The 15,624-nt window shown below is 42.8% G+C and overlaps 1 protein-coding gene across 1 annotated transcript in view; it reads right to left on the bottom strand.

The window, feature by feature from the left end:
• Window positions 1-15,624, bottom strand: part of LOC118378159 (myosin-11-like) — a 41,892-nt gene that overhangs the window by 14,397 nt on the left and 11,871 nt on the right. Inside the window, 14 exon segments of the mRNA XM_052505838.1 lie at window positions 380-573; window positions 820-934; window positions 1,060-1,233; window positions 1,459-1,632; window positions 1,817-1,969; window positions 2,180-2,298; window positions 2,499-2,594; window positions 3,146-3,289; window positions 3,735-3,833; window positions 4,489-4,552; window positions 4,776-4,868; window positions 7,516-7,539; window positions 7,731-7,830; window positions 12,177-12,204. Coding sequence (XP_052361798.1) covers window positions 380-573; window positions 820-934; window positions 1,060-1,233; window positions 1,459-1,632; window positions 1,817-1,969; window positions 2,180-2,298; window positions 2,499-2,594; window positions 3,146-3,289; window positions 3,735-3,833; window positions 4,489-4,552; window positions 4,776-4,868; window positions 7,516-7,539; window positions 7,731-7,830; window positions 12,177-12,204 — 1,577 coding nt within the window.

The raw sequence follows: 15,624 nt of genomic DNA, 5'->3' as shown, positions 1-15,624 counted from the left end.
TCACAACTGGGGGAGGAAACACTTAATTCCATTCAAATGTCCTAAATTGCCTTTATCAGACAAACAAGGCGTCTTGTCAGCTAATCTAATATGGTATTTTTTCCCAATTTATAGAGGGAGTTGCTTGCACCTCTCCTCAGCATCAACAAACAAGTACAGTTCAAAAGGAATGGCCCTACATGGGGAACAATAGTGGTGGACTGCGGTAGGCTGGAATTGAATCAAATAGAATTCAAATTGAATCAAGTGGATTCTTCACTCCACTTAGACACTGGCAACAGGGTGTCCACACTCTACTTGCAGCCTAATAGACCTTATTCACAGCTGAACGTTCTATTGAATGGCCACATTGTGAGTAATGTCTATGCCTAGTGCCTACCCTCTTCTCGTGGTTAGGGATGATACATCTGACGAAGTTGGGCTGGGTGTTGTGCAGCGTGGTCATGAGCTTGGCCAGGGACTCCTTGTAGAGCTGACCCACGGTCCGGAACATGCCCTTCTTGGTCTTGGAGCCACTGGGCATGGAGCTGTCGGACATCTTGGCCATGGTCTCCAGGCCCACCACGCGGTCCGCTGAGTCACATTCATGACAGAGAGGGGGTTTGTTTTAGGATTTGGGTTAGGTTAGGACACTGGCAGCCTGTATGCCAAACATGACACCAGTTGGCTAATCATGGAATAGATCTGGTTACCACGCTTAGGAGGCAATATTTTCAATCAGAGCTAGTCACACAAAATGAAAGGGTATATGTATCCGTCTTGAGACTCCATCTCGATGCTAAGAAAGGCAACTGCTAACTGGAGTGCAGGGGAACTTACCATCTTTCCAGAGCTCCTGGATAAACGTGTTGGACGAGATGTTAAGCAGTGCTATGACGTTGTCGTTGAGAGGGTCCATGTTCTTTGTCAACCAATTATCAGCATTGTAGTCCACCTACAGGCAAAGCACCACACATGTCATGTATTTTTATGTGATCCCTGTGGGAAATGAACCTACAACCTTGTCCCTCTTACCCGCTTACTGAGCAACACAGCACCACAAAGATGATCGATACACACCTTTCCAGCGTAGTGATGCACAGAGAACACTGTCTTGCTCTTCAGCTGTTTGGGTTTGCTGAACTTGATGTGGCTGGCCTGGGTGTTCATGAGTTTCTCCACGAAGGAGACGTCTGTGGCTTTGGGGAACCAGCACTCCTCATCCAACAGGGCCAGAATACCAGGAGGATTGTTCTGTGGAGAAAACATAATCAAATATTTTCCTGGTTTCTTAATATATCTAGGTAAGGTTTCAGGACACAGATTAAGCCTAGCACTGAACTAAAAAGCTCTTTCAATGTAGAATCTACCCTGAGAATGCTATTTTGTCAAGGACTAGTCTTAATCTGTATCTATTTAATGTCTTGAATGCATACATTTTACACCTAAAGAGTGTTTTTTTACAGTCTTCACACTCACCGGCCTCTCAATGAGCTCAATGCAGGGCTGCAGGTCCAGGCCGAAGTCGATGAAGCTCCACTCGATGCCCTCCCTCTGGTACTCCTCCTGCTCCAGGACGAACATGGTGTGGTTGAACAGCTGCTGCAGCCTCTCGTTGGTGTAGTTGATGCACAGCTGCTCAAAGGAGTTATCCTGCAAGAGAAGAGAGAGAAGAAGAACGAGTTTTCACTAAAGACAGTGTGGTGTGCCGCAGGGTTGTGTGCTAGGCCCCCCAAGTCTTTTCCTTCATCTTAATAGCTCAGCTTTGACGTATAGCATGTGGCCCAAGTCTTATCCAAGATATTGTACATACAACCATATGAATCCCCTCACTCACCTCAAAGATCTCAAAGCCAGCAATGTCGAGGATGCCCAAGAAGGATGCTCCCTGGCGTTTGGTCTTGTCCAGGGCCTTGTTGACCCTAGCTAGCAGCCAGCGGAACAGACGCTCGTACATAGCCTTGGCCAAGGCCTCGATGGCAAAGTCAGCCTGGAGGAAACAGAATAAAATATGGATAACTGAAAACTAAACATATTTGAAACAGTTTAAAACTTCAGCCCAGCAGAATGGCCTATTCCTGGACAAAAAAACAGTGGAGATTCTCCTTTGAATATGTTTTTAGTCCAGGAGATCAAATCTGAGTCTGGGAAACAGGCGAGCAGGACTGTCTGAATTTCAGCCTGCCAAAGCAACACGTACCTGCTCTTTGGTCTGGGCCTTCTGCACCACCTCTCTGCCCACTTTGATGCGAGGCGTGAGGATGGCTCTGGTGAAGTCTACCACGTTGATGCCCTGGAGATGGCACACCTTCTGAGCCGCTGGAGAGGTAGAAACAAAGACCCAGAAAGAAAGTAGATGTGATATGGTCCTACACATTAATAACATACAGCATCTACTACATTTAATATAAGTGGCATAATACATACCATATTCATAGCACAACATGTACTATACTATAACATACCATGTCAAATATATACATAACTTGTGCACTCTCCATCTCATGTCCTCCTCTAACCTGTGTTGTCAGGCATGGTGGCCTGCTCCTGGTTCCTCTCCTTCTTGAACTCTATGTTCCCCAACTGCAGCACCGTGGAGCACACCTTCAGGATGCCTAGAGGACACAGACAGCACAGAGACAAATCAAAATGGCATATTCTATGCCTTGTCAGCACCATTAGCATCATTAGCAGTTAAAGTCAGTCACCATTAGCTATCTAAGATCTTCACACCTAGTTTACTGTATCTAATGTATTTGACATGCTGATGTAGGGCCACCGGGTTATCCTGACCTTGTGATCTTGAAGAAAACACCCTAAACCCAAGTCATAGCCTGGTTATTCCTGAAAGTTATATAATATTTACAGTACGGTGGAACTGCCCTAGTAATAAAGTGTTTGTTGTGTTTGAATAGAATGGCCCTGGACTGTAGCCTACCTATCCCTCATCCTCAGTGAGGCCCATGCTATGCATGGTCTCATGCAGGACTTGTTAAGGTGATTGAATAATTGATTTATGTATCAATTCATTTTTAGTTGATTCAATTAATAAACTACCTATCTTCTTGTTCTCTGTGAGGCCCATGATGTTCATGGCCACATGCAGGACTTTTTGTGGTGATTTGTTGATTTGATAAATGGATTCATTTATTGATTGATACAGTACCTGTCCTCTCTTCCTCAGTGATGCCCATGATGTTCATGGCCTCCATGGTCTCCTCGTACATCTCGTCGTCCTGCTGGCCCGAGATCGAGACATGGCCCGCAATCAGGAAACGGTAGGCGCTGAAGTTCTCCAGCAGAAGCTCCTCTGGAATGACAATGATTCAGTGTGTTCAATTTTGACAGTTCTAGAAATTCTAGCTCTACATTCAATCACGTACAGGAGCGCATCTGGAAGAACAACGGTTGAGGGTTTTCATTGATGGAGTGGAGAGTTCTAGAAATTCTAGCTCTGCATTATCAAGAAATAATCATATTTGATTGTGTACAGAATGATTCTGCTTCTGTTTGTCTGGGGTCAATGAGATGAAAAGTAGGACTTCCACAACTGCATGTCCTGCAGTACAAATTAAATCTCCTACTCTCCTCCACCATGACAATCAGGTTGATCAGGAACCCCTATTTTTTTTTTGACCTAAATCTAAAATGGCACCCTATTCCCTACAGAGTGAACTACTTTGACCAGAGCCCTATGGACCCTGGTCAAATGTAATGCACTACCTAGGGAATAGGGAACACAACCCAGATCTTACCGCGTAGCTTGTCCTTGACCCCAGCCACCATGTAGTAGAAGATGTGGAAGGCTCTCTCGGTCTTGGCCTGTCTGATACAACGAGACTTCTCCAGCAGGTCTGAGAACAGCCGTTAAGGATATACATTCTAATGCTCTGGATGGAGTTTCAAGTTTATGCCTGAGAGGAAAACAGCCTAAAGAAACACATTTACAAACAAGCTTGTCTACTTTGTCATCTTACAGTGAACATACACGGTGAACGATACACAGAATATACATTATATGACACTGGAGCTTCATTATCTCAATTTCTGACACGTTCTTGGCAACCTGTATGTGATAACAAATGGACGGTTCAGCACCCTGTACCTACAGTATGTATGAACCTTTACAAACAGGGCTCTGCGCCAAAACATCTTTAAAACAACATGACCCAAATACATCATTCCAACCTAAACATTTCTTATCTCATCATTCCATTCCATGGGAACTCAGTTATTGGAGTGACAGCACTTTTTAGACTGTCATTGTGCAGATGCCAACGACCTCCCCAATCTTTACCGTCGGTCACAGGAGAACCCATGACACTTCTAACAGGAATGTGTCAACAGTCCAACACCGCAGGTTTGGGTCTGGGTTCATGTTTACTGTTCAAACACAGGAGTCCCAGGAGCTTTTGTAGCCGTTTTCCCAGGGTAGTGAACACAAAGAACAGCTTTTCTGAACCTGGATCCCCCCGTTTAAAGTTAGTGTGTAACACAGTGTCAGGATACAGGTTTCAATGTTGGCTCCGACGATGTAGCCAGTCACATCAAAGTTGATGCGGATGAATTTACCCTAAAGGGAACAGGCACAACAGGATTACAGTAGGTCATATGTTACACAACGAGGTACCGTATACATCCAACTGTCAGATGACTTAAATAACACAAGACAATATATGGGTCACTATGCAAATTACGCAAATCAAGAGCTTGAATGAATAATGAATGAAAAGGACACTACTCTGTGGCCCGCCTCAAATACTCCAGGCCGACGCGTCTGCGAAAGGTGAACTCACAAATCGTGAAGAGTTGTCATTTTTGATGGTCTTGGCGTTCCCGAAGGCCTCCAGGATGGGGTTAGCCTGCAGAAGCTGCTTTTCCAGCTCCCCCTGGACAAAACAATGTAACGACAAACATTAAACTAAATCTGTGACATTATTTGTTTGTGAATAGAATAGTCAAATAAAGGCTGGAACAGCGCAGCACAAGCCCTATGAAAGTCAATTGAAAAAAATAACATTTTTAAAGATAGATATATTTCTTTCTGTTCCTTTTAAAACAAAAACCCAGTTGTTTTCAACAGTTTGGACTCCTATATCATCATCTCTAAACTGTGTATATCTACACCGTGACTGGGCCTAATAGCATTATAACTGAGCAGACAGCACCTACAACTCCAGAACATCTAATCCCCTATTAGTCTCTATGCACTGAGGACACGTGTTCCACCAACATGACTTATTTCACTACCAATCTGCCTCAAACTGAGACAACCAGGGCTTGATTGTTCAAATGAGGCCCACTAGAGTGTTCGCTGGCTGGGCCAGGGGAAGGATGTGAAGAGGGAGTGGCTGGAGGTGGTAGATTCAGAGTGTTGCTGGTTTGGAGAAGGGCCAGAGGGGGTGGCGAGATGTCAATGGGTCTGTTCCAGGACCTGAGATGACAGGTTTGTTATTTCTATAGAAAAGGTGCTTCCTGGAAATCAAATATTTTGCATTTCTCTAGGCTTTGTACAGATCTGATAATATGCAGTTTGATCAAAGGGCCTGTGTTAGCTTACTGGCTGGGGGTCAGAGGCAGGCATACCTCTGTCAAACACACACGGAAATGTGCACAAACACACACATACTTAACAATGCTCCTCAGGCTTAGGGGGTAGCTGTGGATGGTTTAACCTCTCCCATCTTGACTAGCCGAGAATGATAGCTTGTTGTGGTCCTTACACCTGTTTTTTTAATGGGTGTTTTTAGACTGGAGAGTTGAAACCAGGACAATGTTATGCAAAACCACAGGGCAAATTAATGTAAATTAGGTAAATTATTTAACTGGAGTTCAGAGGTGTTTGTCACATGCCTTTCAGATCGAGGAGAAAACTATTTGATGATAACACAGCCAAATTTCTTATTGACAAATTCCCAGTAAGATAAAAGATAAATCTCACCCAAGTTAATAGATTAAAACAGAACGAGTTACTGCTACTGACAAATTTTCCCAGTAAGATAAAGATAAAAATCCTCACCCATGTTTTTCTGAAAAAAAAATCAAATGAGTTACTGGAAAATTACAGGCCTTATCTTTAAGTGAGAACTTGCACAATTGGTGGCTGACTAAACCAGATACTTTACATTTCAGCAGGGAAAAGGCCCTGCTCGCTTCAGACAGCCACTGAGAGAAAGAGAGAGAAGACAGAAAAACAAAGGGAAAGAAACAGCGAGGGGAAATGACAGATGACAGGAAGGATCAGTCATTAATAGGCTGTTGAAATGGAGAGATAAAGGAGGAGAGGAGGAAGGAGGGAGGAGAAGAGAGCGACACATTCTAGTTCTAAAGCAGATGTATTAAGTTCACTGCTGGTGGTAGGCTTCTAAAAAATGAATTACATTCTAATCTCCACACTAGCATACTACTTAGAATGCATGGCCAATACATTGCTTCATACTAAGTACCCACTGGGCACAGACGTCAATTCAATGTCTATTCCACATTGGTTCAATGTAATTTAATTGAAATGACGTGGAAATGGCGTTGATTCAACCAGTGTGTGCCCAGTGGGTAGTAGAGAAGGCTGGACAATGAAATTATGATTGGGCTTCACTGCATCTCCTGAAGGTCTTGAGGGGTAATGGCAAAGAAAAACACATCTTTTGACCCTTGACCTGGAAGTTAATCCCTTCATTGCTATACCCCCCCCCCAACTATTTGAATCTCACTCAGGCATGATTCTGACAGAGCTGTCTGAAAATGCACGTTTTTTTTAAAAAAGGGGCAAAGAGAGACCTGGCTGTTGTGATGAAAAGGTCAAAGGTCAGAAATCACAAGGTCACGTGTAGGTCACATGGTGTCTGAAACTCCACACTGGTGCAAATCATCAAAAGTGGTAGAATAACTACTGTGTAACGCTACGGAGGAGCAAGACGCCGCCAAAACGCCCACAGGACAAAATGGCTGGTGGTGGTTAGCATTAGGGAATGAGGTAGGGGGTTTGGTGACAGGATGTCATTTGATAGACAGGAAAAGGTAGATGGACATGCTCACACTGTGCTCTGTTGATCTGTGGTGGTGGTTAACCATTTCAATGCCGGGCTTCAACCCCAGGCAGTGAAAGTGTTTTTGGAAAACCATGGACGCCATAACAATAACAACCAAACTCAGGGGGAATAAATCATCTGACATATTATCTACCATTTTGTATTTGGATGAGAGGGCTGCATGTTAATAAAAAAAATACTATCATGCAGTTTTTAGTTGTGTGGTCCATAACTGGTAATATCAGGAAGTTATGAGCACACTGTTAAACAATGGGGATATGGGATGATATTGCTCATGTTATAGTACATTTTAAATGTATTATTTTGAGCTCAACAACAAAGGAGTTGGGGAACTTGATAGGAGAGGGATCTTGTCAGAAATAAAACATTTGTTACTACAAAAAACCTGTCAGTGAGCCACTCTCACATGCAATCCTTAATTCTAGGAGAAAACACGCATACACCACCACACGCAAAACACACTTGGGTCATTCCCTTTTTTACTCACGTGGACAAATGCTCCTGGCTGTGTCTATTTGGAGGAAATTGCAGTACAGAATTATCATTCAACGGGGCAGTTTCCTCACACACTTGGCCAAGTCTCCCTTAGAGCATGGAAACCGGCTTGGGGAGGTCCCCACTTTTGACACACAATAGCCACTTGTCATTGACGGCACAATGGCAAAAACGATACAAAAAAATTGCAGTTTGCAGTATACTTACAGCACTGGTGTCCTTCTTGCCTTTGTGAGAAGAGGCCACTAGAGCCAGATACTGAATTACCTTCTTGGTGTTCTCAGTCTTACCTGCACCAGACTCCCCACTGGAGAGCAGGAGAGATGGGTTAGAGAGAGAGAAACAGAGAGAGGGTGGGGGGGGGGGGCAGAGGAGAGAGGGAACAGAAAGAGAGGGGGGCAGAGGGAGAGAGTGAAAGAAAGAAAAACAGAGGGTGAGCGCCAGAGAGACGAGGGAAAACAGAACTGACAGGTTGTTCACAGTTGAATAACTCACTTTAATTCAACCGTGAACCACGTGAGTGACTGAGTGAAATAACAACATCAACTCCCAAGAACGATGTTATTGTCATTGTCCAAAGTAATGTAAAGCCATCCAACCTCTTCCTGTGTGCCTCTAACAAACGATTAGCCCTACCCTACTGCTTTATACCATGATGAAAGGAAACTAAAGGGTCAGACTCACCCACTACCAGACCAGGGGGACCAAGGAAAGGTCTGAACCTGGAAAGACCCATGTACACGGAGGGCAGAGCAAGTAAAACAGCATTCCTAATCCAGTGTATTTGAGGCTTAAGGAAGACAAAGGCAGGGTACAAATGTATGACATATCCTACAGCTCTAAACCAGAAGGCCAAGGGTGGGTATTGGACATATTTAAAAGTAGTTTATTGGCCTTTGATCTCTAGATGCTGGAGAAGCCAACCACAATGCTGCTGTCTGAATGATCCCAGCCTAGCGTCCAGCTGGCTCCAACAACTCCATAAAAGGAGAGGTGTTTGTAAGACCCACCAGAGGCCGTCTGTCATGGGGCCGACAGGAATCTATCCAGTATCCACAAAAGATGTAAGCTCTTAATTTGACGTATATTGTCATAGCAAAATAATCATTTTAACGTTTAGTCCATAATGTTGCTTGATCAGTGGTTAGGCTATTAGCTGACACAAAAGTAGACACATGAAAAGTGCAATACTGTTAATATAACAGTGTTAGTGCGGGTTTTCAGTGAATTTAATGTCAATCACAAAGCTCATCTGCCTTTCCTCAGGTGCAGGAAAATACTCAACAATAAAAGTGTGATCAAATTAAAATCCTAAATCTGTAACTCATCCACAGGACCTCCTCTCTCACTATATCACTCACACTATACAAGGTCGTAACCTCATACAGCATATACTGTACATCAGGTCTGATTCACTACACTCCTACAAAAGACCTACATTCGTGATGAATGTTATCATAAAATTCCATCATAACATTCATACCTCACCGAAATACAACAGACCAAAACTCACGTCAGGCCCAACATTAACTGTCATACAAAAACCTAAAATCACACTACACCAACTCGACACTGCATCAACACACACAGACCTCAACTCACACACGACTTACAGTCACTCCTTACACCAGGTCTAGAACACACTACCCAGGCCTCAACACATTGTAAAAACACAGAACTCCATAATCCTTGAAAATATCCTCTGAGACCTATAAGCCCTGAGACAGAGACCTCACATTCTGTATATCTAGTGAGGGGATTCCTCTTCTAACACAGTTTGTCTTAAACCATCCCAGGGTGAGGGTGGCCACCGTGGATCACTGGTCTGGATGGCTGGTCAGCATCCTGGGCTTTGGCCCTTTTCATTCCAGACCTGGGTTCAAATGCCATTCAAAATCATTTAAAATACTTTGTCTGTGCTTGATTGAGCTTGCCTGGCTTATTGGACATAATTTGAATAATTCCAAAACAGTCAACCCCCGCCCATCTGGCACTCCAGGCAGAATAGAGCAACTGCTCAAAGTATTTGAAAGAAAAGAGTTTGAATAGCATTTGAACCCAGGTCTGGTTCACTTTTGGAAATGCTGCTCGGTCTCTTACCACACTAATTCTTGTAAAGAGAAAGAGATGACCCCATATAAATGAGATGTCAAGACCCCAAGCAAGGATTTAGTGAGCTATATGGCTACTTCATATGCATTTTTATTTTGGTTGTAACTAAGGATTGTGAGGAGAAATTCAGCAATGGAATGGGAAACTGCAGTGTGTGTCTGTGTATAACATGTTATTGTCAACATACCACACCCTGACAGCAGTCCATTAGCTCATGTTTTGTCTATGTTCACACTTATGTGAAATGCATCTTACAAAAACCATTTATAAGAGTCTGTCACAAAGCCTACACAATGCTGTTATAAACAGCACCCTCATATAAATGCTATTACATTGTCATAAAATGCAATTCAAATCTATAGACTTCAAAGATGGTTACATTGTTTGCTGCCATACAGATGTAGGATCTTAATTTGAGACAGTTTTCTACAGCAGGAAAATTTTCCAGCAGCAACAGGAAATGTGAATTATGTGGATTATAACTAACGGACATTTCTGAAGATGTTGATACATTTTCATATGGGAAAATCAAGTTTGAAATGTCAAAGTGTAAATGACAAACTTCAGAACTTTTTAAACCTCAAATAAACACTACAAACTTTACATTTCCTGCATTGTGAAAAATGATCCTGCACCAGGGTGATCAAATTAAGATCCAACATCTGTATGTTGACTATGTATGCCATGACGTGTGCTATGTCATGTTTATCAATATACAAAGTAATGCCATCGTCACCAGGTCAAACACCTGTTTGCTATTGCGACAAAGTCGGTCCCTGGTTCATATGTTTTTACAATACATCAGTGTCATTTCATACACACTCAGGGAGCATGTCATACATGTCATTCCCCGTAGCGTATGTTTCGCCTATTATTGGATAGAGAGCATGCTTATACCTAGCTTATCCCTAGCTGACCCAACTAGAGGTGAATTTTTTCTCCAAAAGCTCCCAGGTTTTTCAGAAATCCCTGTTGGAAGATGTCCTCTCTGATATTTCCCTACTGATTCCAGGAATCTTTCAACCAGGGATTTTGAAAAACATGGGGGAAACATTAGGAAAACTTCTGGAATTTTGAAACCCTATAGCTCCAAACTTCCCTGCTTCCATCCACAACCCTACTGCATTACCGGCCTCCCATTCCCTGACTACAACAAACAAACAGGAAAATGAAACCCCACTTCTCCAAATAAGCCTCCTCTGGTAAATTGTTCAGGCAAAACTTCAGGAAGTGAGTCGATTTGATCAGAGAATGCTGCATCCTGGCATCAATCGGTTTAGAATAGAAGGAGCCCGGAGCTCCAGGGCAGTCTACTTTAGACAGGGACCCTCCCATTTCCTCTACTGGGCACACTGGAGGCTTGACAGGAAAGGTGCTCTGACGTACTGTAGAGTAGGGCTTACTGTAACTAGGCACGAGACAAACAACATGCCAAGAGGTGCTGAAGTGTATTGGGTTTTGTTATGTGTAGTAGACCTGACTAGCTAAAACCCCTAGAACAAGGGCCCAAAGATGTTCCTGAATGTGTGGCCTGACAACGCCTAGTCTATATAGTAACTAGAATGAGACAAGAAATTCCATTTCTCTCCCAGAGAGATTCTCAATAATTGCTCTGCAATAAGTAAACAAACAAAATGGAGCCCAAACAAAAAAAAATCTGTCTTCATAATCAGGACAGGGCACACTTCCTGTCTCTGAGAGGAGAGAGGGGAGGAAAGGAGAGAAGAAAAGAGAGCAGAGAAGTGCTCTAACCCCTAACCCCACAACTCCCTGGATAATGGTTCCCACAACATACAGATGTAGGATCTTAATTTGATCACTATTTTGTTGCTTAGCATTGTCATGCACAGCTGGAAATGCTAACTTGAAGTGTATTTGAGTTTTCAAACAGCTTCTAAAGTTTGTAATTTCCACTTCAGAAATTTCAGACTTTATTTGCCAAAACAAAAAATGTATCAACCCCTGCAAAATGTTTATTATAAGCCACATAATACTGCAGGATTATTCTCAGCTGTAGCAAACTGTCTCAAATTAAAATCATACATCTGTATGACATGAGCATTTCAGCTAAGATTCACCAAAATACCCACGGAACTTCCAGTCATCCTTATTGTCAAACCAATCAGACATGTCACCATAGTTGTCCCCCAAAGTGTTCATTCCCACCAGACAGACCACAGTGTGTTAGGGTAGTGCAGTAGCAGGCTGGAAAAAGGTCATGTTGATGTTAGAGGTATCTCCTTTGTTTAACTGTGGCTGAAATGGCTCCCTATTCCTTATGTAGTGCACTACTTTTGACCAGGGCCCCCATAGGGAATAGGATGCCATTTCGGACACAGTGTGTGTTTATGTAACCCATGGGTTACATAACTGTTACTGTTCCATCTTCAACACCCCCCCACCCCATCCAACCATGTGACGTCTAGGAAAAATGATGTGGGAGAAAAAAACTAGGTGTATTTTAGAATCAAATGTACTGTATAGTGTGAAGTGTAGTGGATAGTGTAAAGTGTCAAATGTAAAGAATAAATTTTTACTCACGTGCAAAGAATGGACTGGTCCTCACGATCTGCAGAAAAAGAAAAATCCTGATGTCAGGATAGAGTTGCTCATACATGCACATATGCAGTATGAAGACGGGCATCTGACATCAGTACACCATATAGTAAGACAATTGGATTGGTTAATCAAGATGTGTTTTCCTGGTCCTGGTAAGAGCATGGCGCTTGCAACGCCAAGGTTGTGGGTTCAAATCCCACTAGATCCACAAATTCAAAAACATACTCACTGCACTTTAAGTTGCTTTAGCATGATATATCTATTAATCATATCTAAACTTGTGTAAATCATATACAGTATGGGTATCTTTATCTGCTACCTGCTCATTTGGACAGTATTTCATTTGAATAACTCTTCCTGTATTCGGTAGTGGTGCTCCTGAGTAATAACTGACCGATGATGACGTTCTGTTGTTTCCTGTCTCGATGTACAGTGCAGAGCCTCAGATCACACACAGCCTATCGTATGAAACATACACTTTATGACTCCAGAGAAATCAACCAAGCATTCACATCTTTGTACAGCCATGTGCGTTGAACCTTTGTACAAACAGGGAATGAGTTGAATAATCTGCTCAAGTGAGAAATTGGTAAGGCTTTCCAAAGCCTAAAACATGAAAGAAAGACAATACATTTTTTTTTTTTTTTACTTTGATTTTGAAAAATAAATATGTCCACCTGATGACTATCAATTCCCGATATGTGATCCCAAAAAAACTACGTAACAAATCCTAGGAAAATACTAAAGGTCCATGTAGGGATATAACGAAACAGTATCCCCCTTTAAAAACGCTAGACAGGGTGTGTATGTGCTTGTGTGTGTCTGGAGTCTGGGGAATGCTGTTAAGGAGAGAAAGACCATTTGGACATTATTAGTTCAATTATCAAGTTAAAGTATTTGGAGCCCAGTGCAATCTAAACATGACCTATGTGAAACAGCGGGAGGGGGGGCTGGAGAGACAGAAAGCAGAAGGAGACCGAGAAAGAAACAGCAGAGAGGGTTAGTTAATCCCCCTGTGCATTATCCTTATCTGCTAATAGAAAGCTCATGGCTCGTATGTTGTGTCATTTAGCGTAACTCCTCAAAGATTGAAATCTCTCCGTACTGGCCATCATTCCCATCCCTGGTCCTACTGGGCATGTGCTACGCTAGGCTACACTAGCCAGGCTAGCCTGTGTGGCTTTGCTCAGGTTGGAAGAACTGAGCGCTAGGATGCTGTTCCTCATTTTGGACATGACTTGGCAGTGGGTTAGGTTCCATTCCACGCACAGCAAAATGCTGTCTGTTCCCCTTTCTTCCTAATTAAGGCACAGAGGGGAGAGAGGGGCGGAATCCAGGGTTGTGCAGCATTTCCAAACAGATTCAAACACAACAGACACCAAATGTAACTCTGAGCCAGGGAGAAGAACCTCAAGGGGGGAACGCCAAACAGGGTAGGGGCCAATCTGAAATGGCACCCTATTTCCTACTGCAAAGCGAGATAAAATACAGACAGAGACAGAGAGAGAGAGAAGTCTCCCAAATTACAATTGGTTTAAAGGGAAAATTCCAAGGTCACTCTAGTCTCATCCCAATCACGAGTTCACCAGAGAGATAAAGCCAAGACCAGTCATCAAATCACAGTCAAACAGAACATTTCATATAAGAAATGTACATAATACATTCCCCTTATGACAATGGCATTGAAAAAAACAAAGTTTCAATCGTCATCCAATCATCCTCACCAGCTGAAACACAAAAACCCAAAATCGCATGAGAACTTACCATCTCTATTCCCTTCAAACTTCAAAGAGCAGGCAGGGCAAATTTCTAAGCCTTTGTGAAGGAATGTAAGTCTTCCCAGGAGAGATGAGAGCCAAGATTTCACAGAATTGTCAGAGACTCTTTGATTGTAGATAACCCTGTTAAGACACTTAAGAAAGTGTAGACTAAGACTATTATCTAAGACTTATCTGTTGTTATGTAGCAGACAGGCAAGGCTGTGGCTGGTCAAAAGTCCACTACATACAGTGCATTCGGAATGGATTAAATACATCACAGTGCATTTTACTCAGTATCTTGTTGATTATATTGTTTTTCCCTCTGGCTCCCCAATCAAACTCTACACACAGCGGAGTATCCCATAATGACAAAGCAAAATAAAGTAATCTGTTTTTTTATACATTTTTGCAGACTTTGTAAGTCTTGGATAAGAGCTCAGCATCTTGTTGAAGCACCTTTGGCAGTGATTACAGCCTCAAGTCTTCTTGGGTATAATGCTACAAGCTAAGCACAAAGTATCTCCCATTCCTCTGCAGATCCTCTCAAGCTCTGAGAGGTTGGATGGGGAGCGTCGCTGCACAGCTATTTTCAAGTCTTTCCAGAGATGTTTCGATCGGGGTTCAAGTCCGGGCTCTGGCTGGGCCACTCAAGGACATTCAGAGACTTGTCCCAAAGCCACTCTTGCATTGTCCTGGCTGTGTACTTAGGGTTGTTGTCCTGTTGGAAGGTGAAACCTTCACCCTAGTCTGAGGTCCTGAGTGCCCTGGAGCAGGTTTTCATCAAGGATCTCTGTTCATCTTTCCCTCAATCCTGATTAATCTCCCAGTCCCTGCCGCTTGGCATTCAGGCCAAAGAGTTCAATCTTGGTAGAATCTTGTTTCTCATGGTCCGAGAGTCCTTTTGGTGCCTTTTGGCAAACTCCAAGTGGGCTGTCATGTGCCTTTTACTAAGGAGTGGCTTCCAACTGGACAATTTACCATAAAGGCCAGATTGGTGAAGTGCTGCAGAGATGGTTGTCCTTCTGGAAGGTTCTCCGATCTCCACAGAGGAAACTCTGGAGCTCTGTCAGAGTGACCATCGGGTTCTTGGTCACCTCCCTGACAAAGACCCTTCTCCCCCATAGCTCAGTTTGGCCAGGCTCTAGGAAGAGTCTTTCTGGTTCCAAACTTCTTCCATTTAAGAATGATGGAGGCCACTTTGTTTTTGAGGACTTTCAATGCTGCAGAAATGTTTTGGTATGCTTCCCAGAGCTGTGCCTCAAAACAATCCTAACTCAGAGCTTTATAGACAATTCCTACAAACTCATGGCTTTTTTTTTGCTCTGACACCCACTGTCAACTGTGGGACTTTATAGAGAGATGTGTGCCTTTTCAAATCATGTCCAATTAATATAATTTACCACAGGTGGAGTCCAATCAAGTTGTAGAAACAGCTCAAGGTGATCAATGGAAACAGGATGCACCTGAGCTCAATAACGAGTCTCATAGCAAAGGGTCTGAATACTTATGTAAATAAGGTATTTCATTTAAATTTTAATACATTTGCAAAAAAATCAAACCTGTTTTTGCTTTGTCAGTATGGGGTATTGTGTGTAGATAGCTAAGGATTTGTTATTTATTTAATCAATTTTAGAATAAGGCTGTAATGTAACAAAATTTGTAAAAAGTCA

This window comes from Oncorhynchus keta, unplaced genomic scaffold (genome assembly GCF_023373465.1).
Source record: "Oncorhynchus keta strain PuntledgeMale-10-30-2019 unplaced genomic scaffold, Oket_V2 Un_contig_24657_pilon_pilon, whole genome shotgun sequence".
NCBI lineage: Eukaryota > Metazoa > Chordata > Actinopteri > Salmoniformes > Salmonidae > Oncorhynchus > Oncorhynchus keta.
This window is presented reverse-complemented; position numbering and strand designations above follow the sequence as displayed.